The sequence below is a fragment of the Mauremys mutica genome, chromosome 3, assembly GCF_020497125.1.
Source record: "Mauremys mutica isolate MM-2020 ecotype Southern chromosome 3, ASM2049712v1, whole genome shotgun sequence".
In the NCBI taxonomy this organism is placed as follows: Eukaryota; Metazoa; Chordata; order Testudines; family Geoemydidae; genus Mauremys; species Mauremys mutica.
In genome coordinates this window covers 151067116-151088588 of record NC_059074.1, presented here as the reverse complement: position 1 = coordinate 151088588, position 21473 = coordinate 151067116, and the positions used below count along the sequence as shown (strand labels likewise).

Below are 21473 nucleotides of genomic sequence, written 5' to 3'. Positions count from 1 at the left end.
ACAGACACTGAGTGTCTTTTTCCACCAAAGAGTCTTGGAACCACCAAGGAAGCAAGGGTTGGAGGGGTGACCTTTTGCTTTTACATCATATTCATACCATGCTGCAACTATCTTGAGACAGTCATATTAATGGGAGAGTTGAGAGCTGCTTTTATTTTTGGGGAGTGGAGGGAGTCATGGAACCTGATAACATCAGACCACTGCATTCTAGAAGTAATCTCAGTGGGATACTCTCAACTATTCTGTACCTCATTCCTCTTCCCCATCCCTCTCATGAAAAAGTGTGATACCAAGAATTGGACTCACTTCTTTCTCTCAGAGCTGTAGAAGAAGTTCCACTGCAATACACAGGAAAATGTTTTTATTCCAATTACTTCCTAATACCAAATTCTTGCCTCAGCTATCATTTGAATAAAATGTTCCATTTACCAGTTTTCTTCCTGGAACCACATTCTAACCAAGGGAAGTCTAGGTTACATACTCTGGGTGTCCTTAGTGTGTTATCATTCTGTCTACATAAGACCAAAGCATTTAGACTCTCCTCAAAACTCTTTTGTTTAGTTTGCAGACAGATCAAAGAGCCAAGTTATTTCTACCCAGAGGCTTCCAGAATGGGTGTTTAGCTGCATCAAGACTTGTTACGTTCTAGCTAGTTTAGATCCTTCAGTGCAGATTAGGATCCACTCCACTAGGACTCAGGTAGTTTCTGCACCTTTGTTGAGAAACATGCCCATCTCAGAAATATGCAGTCTATACATTCATGAGACACTTTTATCTGTGGTAAGTCATTATATCTGATGCCTCTTTTGATAGAGCTGTACTTCAATCTTTAAGTAGACTCTGAGCATCTACTTCTTTACATCAGGTGACTGCTTGTGAGTCATTGAGAGTGGAATATATTTGCACAAACAGTTGAAGAAGAAGAAACAGTTACTTACCTGATAGCAACTGTGGTTCTTTGAGATGTGTTGTCCATATATATTCCTTGAGCTGGCCTCATTCCATACTACTTTGGGGCCCTGTAACACCTGGATTCTAAATGGAACTAAGGAAATAAGTGGTGGTTGATGCAGCACCACCCTTCATGATGTTGATGAAGGACACAAGGACACTTAGTGAATAGGCACAGCCCCAAGGAACATCGCTGGCCAGAAGATTCCAATCTCAAGCACATGGGGTGCATGTGCACTAAGAGTGGACTATAGATGGACAGCACATCTTGAAGAACCATAGTTACTATAAGGTAAGTGACCAACTCTTTTGCATTAAACTGTGAAGGAAATTAAGTTGGAAGTAGAAAGAAGTGTTTTGGGAAGATGTAGAGTCTGTCATGGGCAATGTAAATATGTTACATGCGTACTATAGGACACCTTTTAATCATACTCTGACTAGACCTTTTCTTGCTTTGGGGGATTTACAGTGTGGGGAATGTCACATTTAATTAATCTTAATTCCTTTTAAATATGTATTTTATTGAGTAAGTGACAAGTTATAGTAGGTCACCATCTCCCAAAGTGTGGAGTGCTCCTTCAGGGCGAGAGGGCACAAACGACTAGTTGGTGTGGAGGGGTAGATGGCAGATGTATAAATTAAGATGGGTAAGCCTTTAACAACACATGGTGGATTTGCAGGGGGACACAATTGATTTCCTGAAGGGGGACTCAGTTTTAAAAAGTTTGGCAAACACTTCAGTATGTATACAGAATGGTATAAACATTACATCAATAATTTCTGTTTACCCATTCATTGCATATAGCCCATCTTTTCTCAAATAGTTCTGTTGTTAATTTAATACAGGCAATACATCATTCCATTTCTTCTAATTCTTTTATTCTGGTCAACCACATTTCTATAGATGGTATTTGTTCCTGCAACCATAATGATGAAATACACTTAGTGGTTACAGTCACAAAAATTCCAAACAGGTTTGTTTTAATTTAAACAATGTTAGACATTTTTCCTACCACTATAGTAATAGGAATTTGGGGGATGTGTGTCTGAAATATCTCTTGTATCCATTTTCTAACATCAGACCAGAAGCTGATGCATTACTAAAAAATGTTTTTACAAGATATAAACATTATTGGATCCCTACACTACAGTGCCACAGCTGGATATCAGCATTTGACCTGCAATTAATTCCTGTGTATTTTCACATGACATCATAGAGGACTTGAGCTCCACTTTTGTGGCTTATGTCGTCACAGAATTCCTGGAAGGAATTACTTCTTTGCAAGTCATGTAGCTCATCTATTATTCTATATATAGCTTTCACAATAGCAACCATCTGCTTTGAGCCAGGCGCCTCCCATATTTTCCTCTTCTTCACTTTAAGTTAATCTGAAAGAATGACTTCATAGACATATGGAAGGAGTGCTGCCAACAAAACCAAGACCAACTTTGAAAGCCACCAGCAGAATCTTTGTAGTAGGCATTGAGACCCTGTCTAAAATATTTTTTTTTTCATTTCAAGTTGTCAGAACAGCTGCACGCTGAATACTCAGTGAAGTTTTGTGTGTAAGATGCAAAAAAAAAGGAACAGGGGCCTTATTGTTTGGCCGGTGTTGTTGACAAGTACATTTTTGTTTCTCTTGCTTTGTGCCCTGCATCTATGTGTGTGGTACAAGTAGGAGAGTGAAGAGGAGGAGGGGGATTATGGTTGCAATTAACATTCCATAATCACATCCCATTTAACAGTTTAAATTTTTATTGGCTTACACTTCCTACTCTAGCTCTGCTGGAGTTTTCAGTATGTGGGAACACTTTAGCTGAGTATATATGAACTGCAAAGTAGAAATATAATCAGATTATAAAGTGACGATATTAGTTAAAACATCGTTCTACTCTGAAAAGTGACTTTGTAAAAATTGCATTCGGTGGTTCCACATGTACAGTGTCAATGATTTCCAGATCAGATTTGCTCACTTTATATGTAAGTAGACTGTGAGGGGAGTTCTGGTTGCCAGCTTCACAGAGTCTGCGTGGGATATGGAAAGTCAAGCTCTTTTCTTTGTGGCTTTTGCATCACCATCAACAATAGGGACTCTGTAGGACAAATTCTGCCCTAGCTATACCTGTGCTATCCTATACTCTTGAAATTATGCCCTTAGTTATACCTCTGTAACCCTATTGCCTTCAAAGGGGTAAACAGGTGTTATTGAGAGTATAATTTGAAAACAGTAGGGTTCTAGTGGTGACCCCTCAAATTAAACTTACTTAATAATTCTGTTGATAATGTATGAGCCAGAAAAATATCCACTTCACTCCCAGATCTGTGAGTAGTAAAATCATACTGTTTTCACTGAAATAAATGAATCTGACTCTTCAGTTTTCATAGAAACAGAATTGGTGAAGTAAAGAAGGTGCAATTTAACATATTCACTTTTCACATTGTAGTCACGCCTTTTAGAAAAATTATTGAGATTATATGTCCATCTGTTTATAACACGCTAAACACCACTGGACTTTATTAAGTTGAATTAAGTAAAAATATGACATTATATAGTGTCCAGACATCTGCCTGAGGCAGAAATCTGTGCTTTAGACACCTAAGTCCCTTTGTGGATCTGGGCCTAAGTAACAGAATAAAACAAAATCCAGCCTAAGACTTATTGCAAGGCCTGGCTGCTTCTATGGTTCCACTTACAGGAGCGTTCAGCCTAGATTGTCTCTCTGTTCAGAGCCATGCCCACTCTCCTTGTCCTCAGTGGAGTGAACAAGCTACACCAGCAACAAGCAAGACTCATTTAAAATCTCCCAGCAGGGTCAACACCTGTTAAAAGGTGGGACCAAAGGAGAATAATGCCACTCTGTTACAGTTAATTTAACAATACACAAAGACAATTACCTTGAATTTTTTTAAATTCTTAATATAAACATCCAGTTGTAACAAAGACAGTTAGCATAGTCCCGGGATTAAAGCACAGGAATGTTTTGGCCTCCCTTTTCACAGTCACAAATAATTGAGGGTGGATTTAGCTTGCAAGCTCAAATAAAGGCAATTTTATGTTTAACTACCTTATTGTGCCTACAAATCCGATAGTTATATGCCAATGTGCACTTAGTTGCACCTACAATGATTTGCAGGTGACACCAAATGAAAGCCTATTTAAATATCAGAACTTTAGTCTCACTAACATTCTATAAATTGGAGATAATAATACTTCTTGACAATGATTTTGTGAGTCTTACTGTTTGTAATAATAGCTTTGAAGGTGTTTTTAGATGTAAAATGATATTAGTGAATATACAATAAGAAAACAAACATCAGATAGTGGTATTTTACCATTTGGAAGGGTAAGCAATAGTCAAATTTCTAGTTATAAGGTTTTCTGTCGTGATTTTCAGAGGTACTGAGCAGCTGTAACTCCATTAAAGTCAGGCGTCAGCTCCTCTGCAAATCAGGCCATACATTTCCGCATGTCAGTGTACCAGTAGTTGGGAAATGATTACAACCACCATACCAAATATTAAGTTATGAAGTTGCATCCTTTGTGAAATGATTTGTCCAAATTATAGTGCTGTCTGAATCTGCCAAGTCGGACACTTTTGGTAACTAAGAGTATTGAAAATATAACCGTTCGATAGGTAATGTTTATAGAAACACCTTTTTTCAAGCTTCAGATTAAGTACCTAGTGCGGCAAAGCTCTGAGCCTGTATTTGTGGGTCCTGCGCTTCCTGGCAGATATAGTGGTCTCAGAAGCTCGGGATGAGCTCTCTTTCCCAGTATGATGGCAGAGGTTACCACTTACTGAACTATTTTCATCACAGGCCAGTATGGGAGGTGGGAAGGTGAAATACCCACAGTCTTTGTTGCTCCTTAGAGCTCCTTAGGTACCGCCTGGTCTCCTGCCTGGACAAAAGTCTGTTTCTTCTTTCAGAGGGATCTCTGTAGATCATGCGGGGGGAGAAGAAAGTGGGGAACCCGGGCCCGCCCTCTACTCCGGGTTCCAGCCCAGGGACCCTAATGGCAGCAGCTGTTTGCAGTTTCCCTCCTCCAGTGACGCTACTTTGCTTCCCTGGGCCACTTCCCCGTGCTTCCCTTTTCCCACGCTTCACCCTTACCTCAGGGTTCAGTACTGCTTCCTCTCCTCCAGCTCCTTTCCCCTGGGCTCCTCTTGAGAGAACTGGCAAGGAGAGCTTTTAAAGCAGTATAATTGGTTCCCGCTGTCTCCATTAGCCTATCAGCCTAAACTGACCCTTTCTCAGTTAATTGAGGTCAGGTGTCTTGATTGGCCTGGAGTAGCCCTTGTTTGGCTATCCAGGGAACAGGGCTCTGCTCATTCTGAGGCTGATATACTTGCCGTCCACTACCCTCTTATATCCCTCTGGCCTGAGTCCGTCACACTAGCCAGAAGCATAGAATCATAGACTTTAAGGTCAGAAGGGACCATTATGATCTTCTAGTCTGACCTCCTGCACAATGCAGGCTACAGAATCTCACCCACCCTCTCCTGTATCAGACCTGTGTCTGAGTCATTGAAGTCCTCAAATCATGGCTTAAAGACTTCAAGGTGCAAAGAATCTTACAGCAAGTGACCTGTGCCCCATGCTGCAGAGGAAGACAAAAAAAACCCAGGGCCTCTGCCAATCTGCCCTGGAGGAAAATTCCTTCCTGACCTCAAATATGGCGATCAGCTAAACCCTGAGCATGTGGGCAAGACTCACCAGCCAGACACCCAGGAAAGAATTCTCTGTAGTAACTCAGATCCCATCCCATCACAAGCCATTGGGCATATTTACCGCTAATAGTCAAAGACCAATCTCATTATACCATCCCCTCCATAAGCTTATCAAGCTTAGTCTTTAAGCCAGATGTGTCTTTTGCCCCCACTACTCCCCTTGGAAGGCTGTTCCAGAACTTCACTCCTCTAATGGTTAGAAACCTTTGTCTATTTTCAAGTCTAAACTTCCTGGTGGCCAGTTTATATCCATTTGTTCTTGTGTCCACATTGGTACTGAGCTTAAATAATTCCTCTCCCTCCCTGGTATTTATTCCTCAGATATATTTGTAGAGAGCAATCATATCCCCCCTCAGCCTTCTTTTGGTTAGGTTAAACAAGCCAAGCTCTTTGAGTCTCCTTTCATAAAACAGGTTTTCCATTCCTCAGATCATCCTAGTAGCCCTTCTCTGTACCTGTTCCAGTTTGAATTCATCCTTCTTAAACATGGGAGACCAGAACTGCACACAGTATTCCAGATGAGGTCTCACCAGTGCCTTGTATAATGGTACTAACACCTCCTTATCGCTACTGGAAATACCTCGCCTGATGCATCCCAAGACCACATTAGCTTTTTTCATGGCCACATCACATTGGCGGCTAATAGTCATCCTGTAATCAACCAATACTCCGAGGTCCTTCTCCTCCTCTGTTACTACCAACTGATGCGTCCCCAGCTTATAACAATAATTCTTGTTATTAATCTGTAAATGCATGACCTTGCACTTTTCACTATTAAATTTCATCCTATTACTATTACTCCAGTTTACGAGGTCATCCAGATCTTCCTGTATGATATCCCGGTCCTTCTCTGTATTGGCAATACCTCCCAGCTTTGTGTCATACACAAACTTTATTAGCACATTTCCACTTTTTGTGCCAAGGTCAGTAATAAAAAGATTAAATAAGATTGGTCCCAAAACCGATCCCTGAGGAACTCCACTAGTAACCTCCCTCCAGCTTGACAGTTCACCTTTCAGCACGACTTGTTGTAGTCTCCCCTTTAACGAGTTCCTTGTCCACCTTTCAATTTTCAGATTGATCCCCATCTTTTCCAATTTAGCTAATAATTCTCCATGTGGAACCGTATCGAATGGCTTACTGAAATCGAGCATGTCACAAACGGGCTAGTTGTGGTAATTGTACTGGAAAACACAGCCAAGTTTCTGTGTCAAGCAGTGCCTGAGTTATTGTGTTGTCAGGAAATTGAACTGGTTCTATACTTCTGTGTATTAATTAAGTCATAATACTCATTCCCCAGTGCTTTAAAAATTCATATGTGTAGAAAACTACACTTTCTATCCCATATGACTTTACAGCCATATGAATTAATTAAAATTAAAACTCTTGTTATCCTTTCTTCTATTACAGATTTAAAAAAAGTATATAAACTTGATCTGCCTTTTCTCCATCTCCACACACTTTAAAAATCAATACTGAAGACATCCTGCACAACACAATGTGCTTCATAAGCAGACATAGTTTATAAAATAAGAGAACAAAACAAACCATACTATACAGAATGGGATGCTTAAGTACAGTAGTAAAGAGAGAATGTATTCCAAGTTTTCTATCCCTGCTGATCATAGTACCACAAGATTATATGAAGTGCAGTTAGAGGCTGATATTTTTCAACATTTCTTTAGTCTGTAATTTTTCTTCTTGCTTATATTCATCAGCTCCATGTATATTGAAAACATACAAATTTGCTTAGTCCAGGACCTGTCTTTTAAAAAATTAATTGTATCATTGGTAGAAATTGTTTTTCATTATAATGTGACACACCCTACCCACATTCATGGTGAGGGCTAACCTCTTACCTTCTGCTTCTACTAGAATTGTTAGTACTCCATTTCTAAGTGTTAGTTTCTTTAATCTCCAATTCAGAAATTGGATACTAAAGAACCAAATTAAATGGAGTATTCTGTGAAGCTTTGGAGAGTTTTACATTCCAAAGATTTTGATAAAAGGAAGCATTTAGAAGTAAGATCAGCTGTGGTTATTGTGACCTCCAAAATGTGTTAATTAGGTTCATTAGCCTTCCAAGTGATTGTATAATCATAGTCGTCTTTCTCTCTCAATTAGAATGTGCTAACTGTAGATCATGGCTAATGAAACTATTAATGAAACTTATCTTGGTACTAAAGTAAGTGCTTCAGTTATAACTATCCAAATTTTACACCAGATTGTGAGCATCTTACTTCCATTGGTGAGCAGCCACTTGCATAAGTAGTCCCAGTGACTTCAGTGGGAATTTTCATGTGTGTTAACAGTTTACCAAGAGGAGCTGGGGGGGAGGGGGAGAGGGAGGGTGAGGGGAAGGGGGGGGTGCGTACAATCTGGGCCTTTCTTTGCAGTGATCTCAGTGTAGTGATTTATAAGCTAAATAAATATGGTTTAGTCCGTCCTGGTGTTCTGGCAGTTATTTTTTTGCAATTTTTTTTAGTCAAAATTTAGTAACCTTTTTGTCACAGACTCCAATGAATCAAGCCTCAACTCGTTCCCACTGCATCTTCACCATTCACATCTCAAGCAAGGAACCAGGATCTGCAACCATCCGACGCTCCAAGCTACACTTAGTAGACCTGGCTGGTTCAGAGCGTGTTGCAAAGACTGGAGTTGGAGGCCAACTCCTGACAGAGGCCAAATATATCAATCTGTCATTACACTACTTGGAACAGGTAAAATTAACAGAGTGTGAAACTCTGTCTTTTACTTATTTATTTATTTATTTTTAGTCACGTATGTTGCTTTTGAAATCTTGATACTGATCTCATTTAGTTTCAGGACCACATATTATTGCACTGTTTCTCAACCTTTTTAGGTTGTTAACTTCTTATTCAAATTCAAAATTTTCAAATCCTTCCCCCCCACTTCACATTTACGTTAAAAGTAAGACTACAAAATGTATCTGTGCTAACAATGCTAAGCCCTGTATAATTTATTTGTATTTCCTTTTGCTATAGAGACTCTTTTAAGGGGAAAAGACAGTGCTTGATACTTTTTCAGATGATATTACAAACCTTTGTTGGGAAATAGGTGATATTTCTTAAGTTGCTGAAGTTCAGCACTGTTGTTTTGTCTTAAAAAATACAAACTCACAGGAAGAAAGAAAAGAATAGCAGAGGAGAGAAGATGTAGATTCTGTATCTGTCTTTTTTTTTTTTAACTAGCAACATAGTTGCTGGAAAATTACAGGCATAGCATTTGGTTTTATTAGCCACTCTGAGTCTGGATAGACCTTTGCTAGGTTACTCAGGCATTGTTTTTAGCATCCCTTGTTGATTATAGCAAATGAGTTCAAGGGTAGTTTCATCCTAGCTGGCCTAACTGAGTTTTTATTAGATAGAAGATAAAAAAGAGAGACAGAAAGGAATTAGCTGGTGATGGAAACCTGCAAATTAGGGAGAGGAGTAATAATAAGAACCTTTGGTTCACATCCTAGCTATCACTCGTGATTCAGCTGATCCTGTTAAATTGGTGCTGTCATTTGATTTCCTTTTCTCAGCTGATTTGGTCAGGATCTCTTTCAGGATCAGAAAAATGATGTGATGGTAAATGTCAGGGTCTCAACAGGCTGGGGGGGAAGGGGTGATGACATCCATTATGATGAAGCTTCTTGACCAGTGTTTCTCAAACTGGGGTCGCCGCTTGTGTAGGGAAAGCCCCTGGCGGGCTGGGCCGGCTTGTTTACCTGCCCCATCCACAGGTCTGGCTGATCATGGCTCCTACTGGCTGCGGTTCACCGCTGCAGGCCAATGGGAGCTGCTGGAAGCAGCGGCCAGTAAGTCCCTCGGCCCGCGCTGCTTCCAGCAGCTCCCATTGGCCTGGAGCAGCGAACTGCGGCCAGTGGGAGCCGTGATCAACCAAACCTGCGGACGGGGGAGGTAAATAAACCGGCCTGGCCCGCCAGGGGCTTTCCCTACACAGGCGGCAACCCCAGTTTGAGAAACACTGTTCTTGACATTCAATGGTCTTATGACAGACCTCTGGGATATAACGTGAACTGTGGGCCCATTGTGTCCCCTTTTACTCTCTGGATCAGGGTACCTCTCACCCTGCTCTGCTAGTGACAAGCAGCCCCTTCAGGCTTTGCTCTAACATGTGAAGGCACACCCAAAGTTATATGCATGCTTTCTCAGCCTCCCATGAACTATGCACGGGGAGACACCAGCAAACTCCCCTCAGGCCCAGTCTTGCACCCCAGAAATGTACCATCTTGCACAGCTCAAGACCTCCTCTTGAACAATGCAAACTCATTAATTGGTTTGCCACTTCACCAAAGGATAGTGGACATGCACCAGCTTTAGTAATCTGATCAGATCCCCCAAGCACTCAGGACAAATTTACTGGTTAAGATTAAATATTAAAATAAGTTTATTAGCCACAGAAAAATAGATTTCGAGTGATTATAAGTGGTAGGCATAGAGGTCAGGAATAGTTATCTAAGAAATAAAAAGTAAACACGTGTTCTAAATCCTAAATTTTATCAGACCAAGTAAATTTGAATCAAGCAGCTTTTCTCACAAGCTGGCAATTCTTAGTACACAGGCTGAATTCCTTTCTCATTCTGGGACCAATCTCCCCAGTTCAAAGTCTTTTTCTTCCCAAACGTTCTTGTTGCCTTCAGAATAAGTGGGAGAGGAGAGAGGGCTGATCTCATGATGCCACTGTCCCTTATTTTATACCCTCAGCTCATGTGCCTGTAAAAATACTGGCTCAAACATGAAGTCAAGTATCACATGTCCTGAGGCCTTGCTAAGTCATGGAGTTAAGCAGTCCCCATTGTGTGGAGCTCAAGCAACTGTCTCTTATTGAATTTTAAATCTCTTGTTTATAATTCCCCTGCTGGTTAATAACTGGTGATGGTCTCTTAACACCCATCTGGCTGTGGGTCACTCCTTTGTTGCCACTGGAGCACTAGTTGTGGCATCTTCCAGACTCTCAAAATATTTCAATAACAATCATATAGGAAAATCTCATAACTCCATATACAATGATGATATACATATTTTGACAGAACAATGAGTTTCAGCAAATCATGACCTTTCATATAATACCTTACAAGGCATTCTTTGAACAAAATATCATAACTATATACAAGTAGTGAATATAGGGGTTACAGGATACTATTTTGAGGTACAGTATGTCACAGGTACCTTTCTTCTTCCTCCTCTTGTTCCCTCCTTCCAGAAAGCTTACATAATTATCTTATGTTCCCCAGAACAACAGTGTTTTGAAAGAGACTCTCCTCTCACCAAATAAGGATCTGGTGGTTCCATTTATAGACACTTCCTCTCATCTTAACATGTTGTGACCCACCAGGAGCTTTTCAGCTTCAGTTAATGCTTCTTTTGTAAACCATTGTTACATACTATTTCTACATGTCTCCCTGAGTTTTTACCTTTTATCCACTTTGGACAATCCAAAACTCCCACCAAGGGTAAAAGAATCAGCAAAATAACATACTGATCAATAAATTACTATTGCTGTATATATGTTTTGTTGTTGCTGTGTTAATAAGTTGGAATAATTATAGTTTGGATTGTCTTTCAAAGGCCCATTTGACTGTAGATGCAAGCCCTCACACCTGCTGGAGGACTGAAGTTCTTTTTGAATTTTAATACATAGTATTGTTTCCATAGTCCAGTAAACACTATGCCTGTTGCCAAACTTTTGTTGGTTTTGGATTTCTGCTAGTGAATACAGTACTTTTTCCAAAAGTTTCATTTAAAACATGTATATGCCGCAATAACAGGGTACATCTTGGCCCATGAGGCTGACATTCAGTGAGACAAATGGTAAAAAGAATGAAGAAATGAGCAGAGCATACTGTACAACTTTGTACCTCGTGAGATATTTCCCTGTAATGCATTGGGATTTATCCCACTGCATACAGCATTCGGCAAAAAGGCCAAGTGACAAAAAACCTCTTGAAAACAGGCTATTTTGTTTTTCTGAAGTTGGGAAATATCAACCAGTTATTCCACTAATCAGTGAGGAGATTGGGGAGGGGTGGTGGTGTTGGATTTATTTTTTTTTTAAACAAAGGTCTTATACTCTGTTTAACTTGCAGTGAGAGGCACACATGAAGGCCATTAAAGTAGCTAGCTAGCTCGTAAAAATGATGCTGTTGATACTACTGGCTCTTTTCCACCTTCCTGCATTCTGGCCTCCTCTGCTTGGAATTGTGATATTATGAAATACAGAGCAATCAAAATCCTTCCTGTAGATTCACTGGATTCTGTTTTATGATTTATTTAATTTAAATACATCAGAAATACTTTCAGGAACAGAGGGAGAGCTACATCCTTTCAAGACAACTTAATACTATACTCTAGGGTTTACTTATCTCTACTATTAAGGCACAAGGTGAATATATACTGATTCTAACCAACCAAGGATTGCAGAAATCCCTTTAAAAGTGTATAGCCATCACATTCTTATTGGTGGTATAAATTGAATTTGTATGTGATCTAAAAAAACCAATCAGATATGTCTATTTACTGTACGTTCTAAATATGGATTTAGTACCACAGGTAGCCAGTCAGAAAACACAGTCTGTCGAGAATCTGAAAGCTTTTTCATAAGTAAGGAAATTCATGAGCCGGTATATATTCATCAGACAATATGTGGAAATCTAAGGCATCTTGAGAAAAACTGCCTACTCTCAATTTATTCCATTTTCCTCTAATCTGCGCTGTTTAAGGTTCTTTCTCACACTCCCAGATCCTTGGAAAGCTTGGGCTAGACTTTAAATAGCCCTTAATATGTCTTTCTGTCTGCTATGGTACAGGTGACAGCAAAGCTTGACAGCAGACAACACTAAAATTGAGAACAGATTTTTTTTTTAATCCATATCAGTTTAAATTTGACTTAAAGAAGAAAAACTACCTTTTAATTATGGTCATGATTAGATAAGTGACGATGCAAAAGCAGGTTTCCTCTAGGGCAACGAAACTGCTCCATGTGTGTATTCAGAGTAATATCTATTTATTTTTCTGACAAAAATAAGTTTTGCCTACTCATCATTTCTATCTTACATGAGTTTTTGTGAGGTTAAATTTGTTAATGTATAGAAAACACTCTGAGATGTTCAGATTGAAGTTTCTATATAAGGGCAAAATATGATTATCATTGTTATTATTTTATTACTTTTTACTCCTGCTAGCACTGCAGAATAAAGACAGTTTTGGGTGGGCAAGCTGCACTCTGTTATGGATCATACATCATTAATAGAAATGGTTATTAAGGGACTGATCTAAATCCCATTTAATGTAGTGCAAAGATTCCTATTAGGTTCAATGAGAATTGGACCCGAGAGCCCTGATTTTGCAGTGAGCTCTACATAAGTGCACACACAGATCTTATTGCAGGCTCAAATTCTGCCTGGATTTTGACTGCAAAAGCTTTTACTGATGGTTCTAATGCACGAGCCTGAAAGAGTTCAGCTTTATTCTCATACTCAAATTAAGTTTGCAGTCAAATCAATGGTTTCAGAGTAGCAGCCGTGTTAGTCTGTATCCGCAAAAAGAACAGGAGTACTTGTGGCACCTTAGAGACTAACAAATTTATTTCAGCATAAGCTTTCGTGAGCTACAGCTCACTTCTTCGGATGCACAGGAGATATCTGTGTGTTTCATTCTATGCATCCGAAGAAGTGAGCTGTAGCTCACGAAAGCTTATGCTGAAATAAATTTGTTAGTCTCTAAGGTGCCATAAGTACTCCTGTTCTTTTAGTCAAATCAATGTATGTCACATCCAAAGGTTTCATATAATAAAATAATGTAAAATTAAAATATAGTTTTTAAAATCATGCTTGTAAAGATAGAGTATTTTGGATGTGGCGTGACATACTGAAGTAGTTGGTTACCATACTGTATAGTCCCAAAGTATGCAGTCATAAGGTAATAATTACATGGTATGGAAGATTTTTCAGCCAAGCAGATAATATTTTTCATAGAAATCATTTTTTAAAATCTGAATGATAAAGGAGTCTTCTTATGTCAGTGTTTCTCAAACTGGGGTCGCCGCTTGTGTAGGGAAAGCCCCTGGCGGGCCGGGCCAGTTTGTTTACCTGCTCTGTCCGCAGGTCCGGCCGATCGTGGCTCCCACTGGCCGCGGTTCGCTGCTGCAGGCCAATGGGAGCTCCTGGAAGCAGCGCGGGCCGAGGGACTTACTGGCCGCTGCTTCCAGCAGCTCCCATTGGCCTGCAGCGGTGAACCGCAGCCAGTAGGAGCCATGATCAGCCAGACCTGTGGATGGGGCAGGTAAACAAGCCGGCCCAGCCCGCCAGGGGCTTTCCCTACACAAGCGGTGACCCCAGTTTGAGAAACACTGGTCAAGAAGCTTCATCATAATGGATGTCATCACCCCAGTTTGAGAAACACTGTTTTAGACGGCTGGCATGTTTTAAAAAAAAATTTTTTTTAAGTGTCAAAATGTTTCTTTCTCCTCAAATATGCAAAGGTTCTCCCTTAAATTACAGTGATCCAAGCTGACAAATTGCAATCCTGGATTAGTGGTATTTAAGAAGGTCTATTACTTTGTGAATTACGAGCACTAAAAACATTTGCATTATTACTGAAGAGATGGAAATGCCCTCTTTATAATGGTGTAAAGAGAAGGATGATTTTGTGGTTAATGCATAAGACTGCACCTTAAAAGACCTGGGTTCAGTTCCTGGCTTTTCCAAAGACATCTTGTGTGACCTTCTAAAAGTCACTTGGACTTGTCTAGATGAACATTTAGTTTGCAACAAGATGGGATGTGAATCTACCCCGCACCACCCTGCCATGCACTAACTGTCCATATGATCCTTGCTGTCATGTTTTAACTGATCATTAGTTCATTTTGGTCTAGTCCCATTTCAAAGAGGACTAGATCAAAGTGAACTAAGAAAATGTTAATGTGCATCAGCAGGGTTCACACAGATAGTTTAGTTGGCAAACTACTGCAGAATAGATTCCCACCTCAGCTTGCTGCAAAATGATTGTTTTTGTAGATAAGCCCTTAATTTCTCTGCCCTCCAGATTGTCCTATTTATACTCAAAAGTCTCTTAGAACTCACTGAAGGAGGATGATCTTGTGGTTAAAGTATTACATTGGGAGTTAGGAGAATTGGGTTCAGTTACCAGCTCTGTCACAGACTTCCTCTGTGAACTTCAGCAAGCTATTTAATTTCTCTGAACCTTGGTTCCCCATCTATAAAATGGGGATAATACAGGCAAGTCTCATCTTACGCGGGGGTTCTGTTCTGCGGTTAGCGCATAAAGCGAAAACCACGTATAGTGGAACACTCATTGAGTTGAATGGCAGGCGGAATCACCCGCACTACAGATGCAGTTTTTATATTGTTGTTTTTCTTTTTTTTTCCCTGTTTTTGCCGACCACACAAAGCTGAATTCGCGCATGTTAAATGCACCTAAGATGTGACTTGCCTGTACTTCCTTCCTCTTACCTTTTTTCTGACTTGCCTGTTCAGAGCATAAGCTGTTTGCAGCAGGGACTGTTTGTTATTATGTGTATATGCGCAGCCACTGCCTAACAAAATGGAGGCTCTCAGAACTTCTGTCATATTAATAATAAAATGATTTGCTTCTATTAGATTGCAAGATACTTAATCTTAACATCTAAAAAGCTATTTAAGATAGTTTTTGAAAGTATTAAAATGAAAACTGTTTTTTTGCCCATCTAAGGCTGCTACCATAAAACTAATGGTAATAAGGAGCCTGGGCTTCTTGGGCAGAGATAATAGAGAATATAGTGACAATATTAATAATAATAATTAATTAAAAAATCAACACTCCAAAATTTTAAAATTACCTTTTTTCTAAAATGTGTCATAAACAAAATATGTGATGGCGAATGGTATTTATTCAATTTTGTGTTGTCATCTGCATAATGACTCCTGGCTTCACGACTTGTGGGGATAGACCTATGTCAAATTTTTACCAAAAAAAGCCTTTATACCCCTACACACCATCATGGAATCTTTGCTACTTTGTAATAATTAAATCTTTTAATGTAAATATCTGACAAGAGAATCAAGAATGGTAGGTGAATCGTTTCCTTTTTGGCTATGTATCTGTATTTAAACTGAACTATGTCTTATTGTATATCTTTTCAGCAGTACATTAAATAGTATCTGGCCTTGGAGGGTTTTTTTCACATGCACAAAGTTTCAAGAGAGTTTACAAAAAATACATGAACAAGCCCAATGGAGAGAACATTTTAGTTTTTCATGAAAGTTGCTGTCATATTAGTGAATCCTAAGATTATAAGTTTATCATGTGTCCTAATTTCCTTTTTGCTGAGAAATTGCAAAGCAAAGCTAGAACACAATGAAATCCACTTTTGTTTGCCCTTCTAAGACATACATGTGTGTATGCGTAATAGCTACTTGTGCTTAAAGTTAAACATGTGCATAAGTCTTTGCAACATCAGGGCCTCAGATTGCAGAGTAGGCATTTCCTCTTCTTGTGCATATGGTACATACATGTGCAGATTTAATTCTCATGTATTGCTGCTCTTATTTCAGGTAATAATTGCCCTAGCAGAGAAACATCGATCTCACATTCCCTACAGGAACTCTATGATGACTTCGGTGCTTAGAGACAGCCTGGGAGGAAACTGCATGACCACCATGATTGCAACACTCTCTTTAGACAAAAGAAACATAGATGTATGTCATCCCTTTCTGAACTTGTGAATTTGTTAATGTTTGTTTTTCACGTGTGTATGCTTAAATTTCTGACACACAGAAGTTTTAAAAATCTTTCTTGCCACTGCCTCCAAGGTGCAGTCCTGTCAGTGGAAATTGCAGAATGATAGACTAAAATCAGCACTTATGTCCACTACATAAGGGATCTATGTGTAACTGACTTCACATTTCAAAGCCAAATTCTGATCAATTATGTGGATGAATATAATCTCTGTTTATAATATTATAGTACCCTGACAGATCTTACAAGATATGCACCAGTATTAAACATTAGCTGGGTTCAGAATCAGGCTCTAATGTGTCCTTTGTGAATTGTGTTATTCTTTAAGTAACCTTCCCTAGGCATATCTTCCCTTCAGATGAGGGGAAGATATGCCTAGTGATGAATAGGTGAACACTAAAACCAACTTCTTGATGATGAAGAAATGTGTGAATTGTGAGTAAGGTTTGGCAAGGAATTTTCCCAAGGGCATGTTGATAAGGAATGCTGGTGCAGTCCTGCCCCCCTGAAGTCCATATCAGCACTCCCATAGACTTCAGTGAGGCCAGGATTTCACTCTTGGGTATTGGGGGAGGGTTATGGGAGGGTTGGGTTGATTGGGGTGCTGGCAGGAGTGTGTGCACATGTTTTGGTTTGTTGGCCTTTCTGTGGATCAAGTTGGTTTATCTACCTGTCTCTCCTATCTTTTTTTTAAATTTAGACAAGTTCTAGGTCAGTGGTTCTCAACCTATTTATCATTGTGGGCTGCATATGTGGCCAACAATGTTACCTAGACTGCAGATTGAGAACCACAGTGCTCCCCCAACCTTCCCACAGACCCCTATGCCCAGCGCCCCTCTCTTCCCCCGCCCAGAGACACCTCTACAGAGTGGGGGCGTGGGGTGGGCGTCAGGGACCCCAGACCCCACCATGCTGGGCCGTGTGGTAGCCCCGACCCCGGACCCCACTATGCGGCAGCCCTGACCCTGGACCCCAGCATGTGGGGGCCGGGCAGCAGCCCCGACCCTGGACCCTGCTGTGCAAGGCCAGGTGGCGGACCCAAACCCCACCAAGCCCCAGCCCCAGCCCCGACCCCGCCGTGAAGCAGCCCCAGCCCCAACTCAGGACTCTGCCGTGCGGGGCAGGGCAGCAGCCCCAGCCCCGACCCTGGACCCCAGTGTGTGGGGCTGGGCAGCAGTCCTGATCCCAGAGCCTGACCAGGCTGCAGTTGTGTGCTAATTGGGCCGCATGTGGCCCGAGGATTGAGAACCACTGTTCTAGGTATTTTGCAGGTTGTGCCTGGGGGAGCTATAATATAGTTAAATCCTAACTTTCCATAAAATCAGAACATTTTAAAATGAACAAAAAACAAGTTATTCTTCGACGTATAGTGGAAAGGACTACACCTGTAAAAAGGAAATAAGATGATCTTTTACTAGCTGAAGCACAAGAGCGGATACATTTCTAATGCACTTAAGAGTTGTGAACAGGTAATTGTGCAGGCATAACTTGTAGCTGCACATGCAAACTACATAATTCTGTCTATGCGATTACCTGTGTTGTGTGCTGCTGTCATCCATTTTGTACATCCAGTCACCAATTTGTACTCTGGTAAGTCTATTTTGTATTGGAATTTAGGCTCCTGTTTAGAAATAGTTGATCTAATCACTAAATCAGCCAGAATGAGCCAGCTAATAATGGTACAGTGAAAGTCTTCACTTTCTTGCTGCAATATCTACCAGATATTACACTTTATTCATTTGGGCTGAAATTTTCCAAAAAAAATTAGTCTGAGGCAGATGTACAACAATAAAATTTCAACCCAAATGAATAGTTTGGCAACGTTATGTAAAACTTAAAATAGGATCAATTGTAGTAAGAAGTGTTGGACGACAAGAATAGGTGGTGCTGCTAGCCCAGTCTATAATATGTAATTTAATAATTAAATATGAAATCATTGTGATAGGACATTTTTTAGGATTCCTGTCTTGAAAGGGAATGCTTTGGCTTTGCCTCAACATTTATTTTTGAAAAATGCCACAGAATGTATTAGAAGTTGTTTATCCTGTAACTGCTTTCTGTTCTACTGATGTTCCCTTTTATTTAGAGAACTAGATCCAGTGAATGGTGTGGGGATAGGGGATACTGATATGGTATTCTCTTTGAAAGTCCTTTGATTTTGCAACTTATTTTCCCCTTAGCTCACCAAAGTCTGGATTTGTTAACTTTTTGCTGCAAATCCTACCTCTTTTTTGTGAGCATTGGTGATAAAATGGGTTGATGAGTTGGATATGGGTGCCTTTATTTGAGAGTTTTATCACGCAGGTTAATATGTTAATAGTTAGAATAGTTGCACTGAAGTTTGGTTTTTTTTAGAGATTTGAAGTGCCAGGAGTGTGAGATTGGTACTGTAAAATGTAAAATCAATAAAAAAAAATCCTCCTTAAAATAGTTAGCACTAAGAGTTGAATTTAGCAAAACCATTTACATCAGTGCATGCTAAAGGGTTTTTTTTTTTCCTTCCAGGAATCTATATCAACATGCAGATTTGCACAGCGAGTTGCACTTATTAAGAATGAGGCAGTTCTTAATGAAGAAATTGACCCTAGACTGGTAAGAGGGGTTTTGGGTGGTGGTATTTTTTCGTTTTGTTTTGTTTTAGTAAAAAGGTACAGCCACATACATGTTGAAGATTTCATGATCCCAATCAGTCATGTTTAGATACAAATTCCAGCTTTTGCTGTAAAATTGCTGCTGCTGTTGTTTTTATTTTGCCATCTGAGGATAATTACAATAAAACTGACCTTTTTAAAAAGCTCCTAATGGCATGGGAAACTCCTACAGTCATTAAAAAGGAACCATACTTTTCATAACAATCCTTGTGCTTCCTCCAGCGCAGTTGTTCCCCAAACTGTGGTCCACAGACCACCAGTAGCCTACAGGGCTCTGGTTGGTTGATGGTGGCCTTTTTCTATTCTTCCACCTGCTGTATTGTATGAAAAACAGTAAAGCATACATTAACCATTTTCCTAATATTACTTTTTCATATAAACAATTGCTTACAATTGCCACAAGAGATATTAGGTGATGGGAACTTAGGGTTTCATCCTGCTCCATTGAAGTTGATAGGAATTTCCCCATTGACTTCAATGGGAGCAAGATGAACCCCTGAGTGGAGAATTGGACCATGAAATAGCAAATGAAAGGGCAGATGGTCCAGAAGAGGTCTATGTTAAGATGCGGTCTGTATTAGGAAAAAGTTTGCTATCATGTTCTAAGGATTTCATTACAGGGATTTCTTATCTTATGAAGAAGTGACTGACTACCAGCTATGAAGGGGCATCCGGCTTTATATACCATCTAGATCAGTAATACTCAGTACGTGCTAACAGAGGTCCCATGGAATCAATGGAGGTTTTACCATTGACTCCAATAGGAGTAGATAGGCCAGTGCTGAGCACTTCAGATAATCCTACCTAATATCAGTACAAATAAATATTAGATATACCTCTACCCCTATATAACGCTGTCCTCAGGAGCCAAAAAATCATATCGCATTATATCAAACTTGCTTTGATCTGCCGGAGTGTGCAGCCCCCCTCCTCCCCCCCCCGAGCAGTACTTTATCGCATTATATTCAAATTCATGCTATATCAGGTCACGTTATATTGGGGTTGTGGAAGCAGGGAAAGCTTCAATAAGGATTTGAAGCGGATTTTAATGCGTGTCAGTCAGTTAGCAAGAGTCAGGCCATACTGTAACCCTAATGACGTGAGACTTGTAGGAGCAAAGATAGTGCGAGGCGACAGGACAAGAACTGTGTACAAAGTTATTACGACCTTTCAATCACTAACCAAAATGCAGGCTTGCTTTTCTTAAGAGAGAGACAAATAAGATAATCCTTTCTGCTATGTATAAACAAAATGTATTTGTTGCTTTTTACTGTCTCCATGATTGCTAGAAATTATCTGTAACAAAGGTATAAAGGCTTGATGTAATTGTTTACCAGTTGAGAGACCTGTCCAGGACTGGGGCGACCCTGTGTCCTATGGCACTCTCTCCCTCCATTGTAATTACTGGAGAAATAATAAAGTATTTGATTTTGCTACACCCAAACAAAAAGCGAGAACTGAGTTTTTCTTCGACAATTTGGGGGCTCGTCCGGGATGGCAACGCCCACGGACCCACAGACGGCTACTACGGATCATTCCCCTTCGAACCCCATGGCGCCACATGAGAGGTATGAGACCTTTTGAAATCTCTATTGGGGTATCGGAGGAGGACTTTCCGTGAGGACGTCTGTCTCTGTTGGGCTCACGCCATCTGAACTTATTGACTGTGCAGCAGGATCAGATGCAAAGTGGTATTGGGGAGAGGCCCCAATAAGGTTAGTTTATAGCAGTACTGGGAACTGCTGACTTGGCCAAGGAAATGCATAAGGTAATGCATAAGGTAATGCATAGGTAAATGCATTAGAATGCACCGGTGCTGAGGGGTTTTTACCGCCTCAAGAGGGGTTGTCATACCGCCTCATGGTATTGGTCCGGTCCAGGTAAAAAAAAAAAAAATTTAAAAAGAGATAAAAAGGTTAAAAAAGGGTTAAAAAGGAAGAAAAGAGGCCTTGGTGTATGTGTGTGTGTACACCAGTGTGAGTGATCGTTATCGGAAGACGCCCAGAGTACCCTGTGAAGCGGAAGCTAATGATCAGGACTGCTCTAACGCAAGCCCGGTAACTAGTGGATCTTTAGGAGATCCGACCCACGGTGGGCTGACTCAGCCTGGCATAGTCCGGCGAGGAAGCTGCCTGGGTCTAGGAGTGTGTGAACCCATCTTCCCTCCCCTTTCCCTTCTGTGTGGGCTACTGACAATCTGTTCGTCTCACTGGATGCAATTAGAGTACGCGGCGCCGTCTCCCAGAGACTAGCCGACGCTCTTTGCTGAAGGGAGGTGTAGGAGAGTCGTAGTCTTCCTTGTGAGTCTCTCCTGTGTGAGTGCCCTGTAGGGAAAGATCCTTAGTTTCTGAGCCGCTAGCGCGGACAGGGCACCCTC

The 21473-nt window shown here is 40.5% G+C and overlaps 1 protein-coding gene across 4 annotated transcripts in view; it reads left to right on the top strand.

Moving 5' to 3' along the window:
* The window catches only part of KIF6 (kinesin family member 6), a 277394-nt gene that overhangs the window by 79260 nt on the left and 176661 nt on the right, over positions 1-21473 (top strand). For all 4 annotated transcript variants that reach the window (XM_045011992.1, XM_045011993.1, XM_045011991.1 and 1 more), the window contains 3 exons: positions 8196-8402; positions 16262-16405; positions 18951-19037. In XM_045011992.1, the coding sequence (XP_044867927.1) occupies positions 8196-8402; positions 16262-16405; positions 18951-19037 (438 nt within the window). The remainder of the gene's footprint in view (positions 1-8195; positions 8403-16261; positions 16406-18950; positions 19038-21473) is intronic.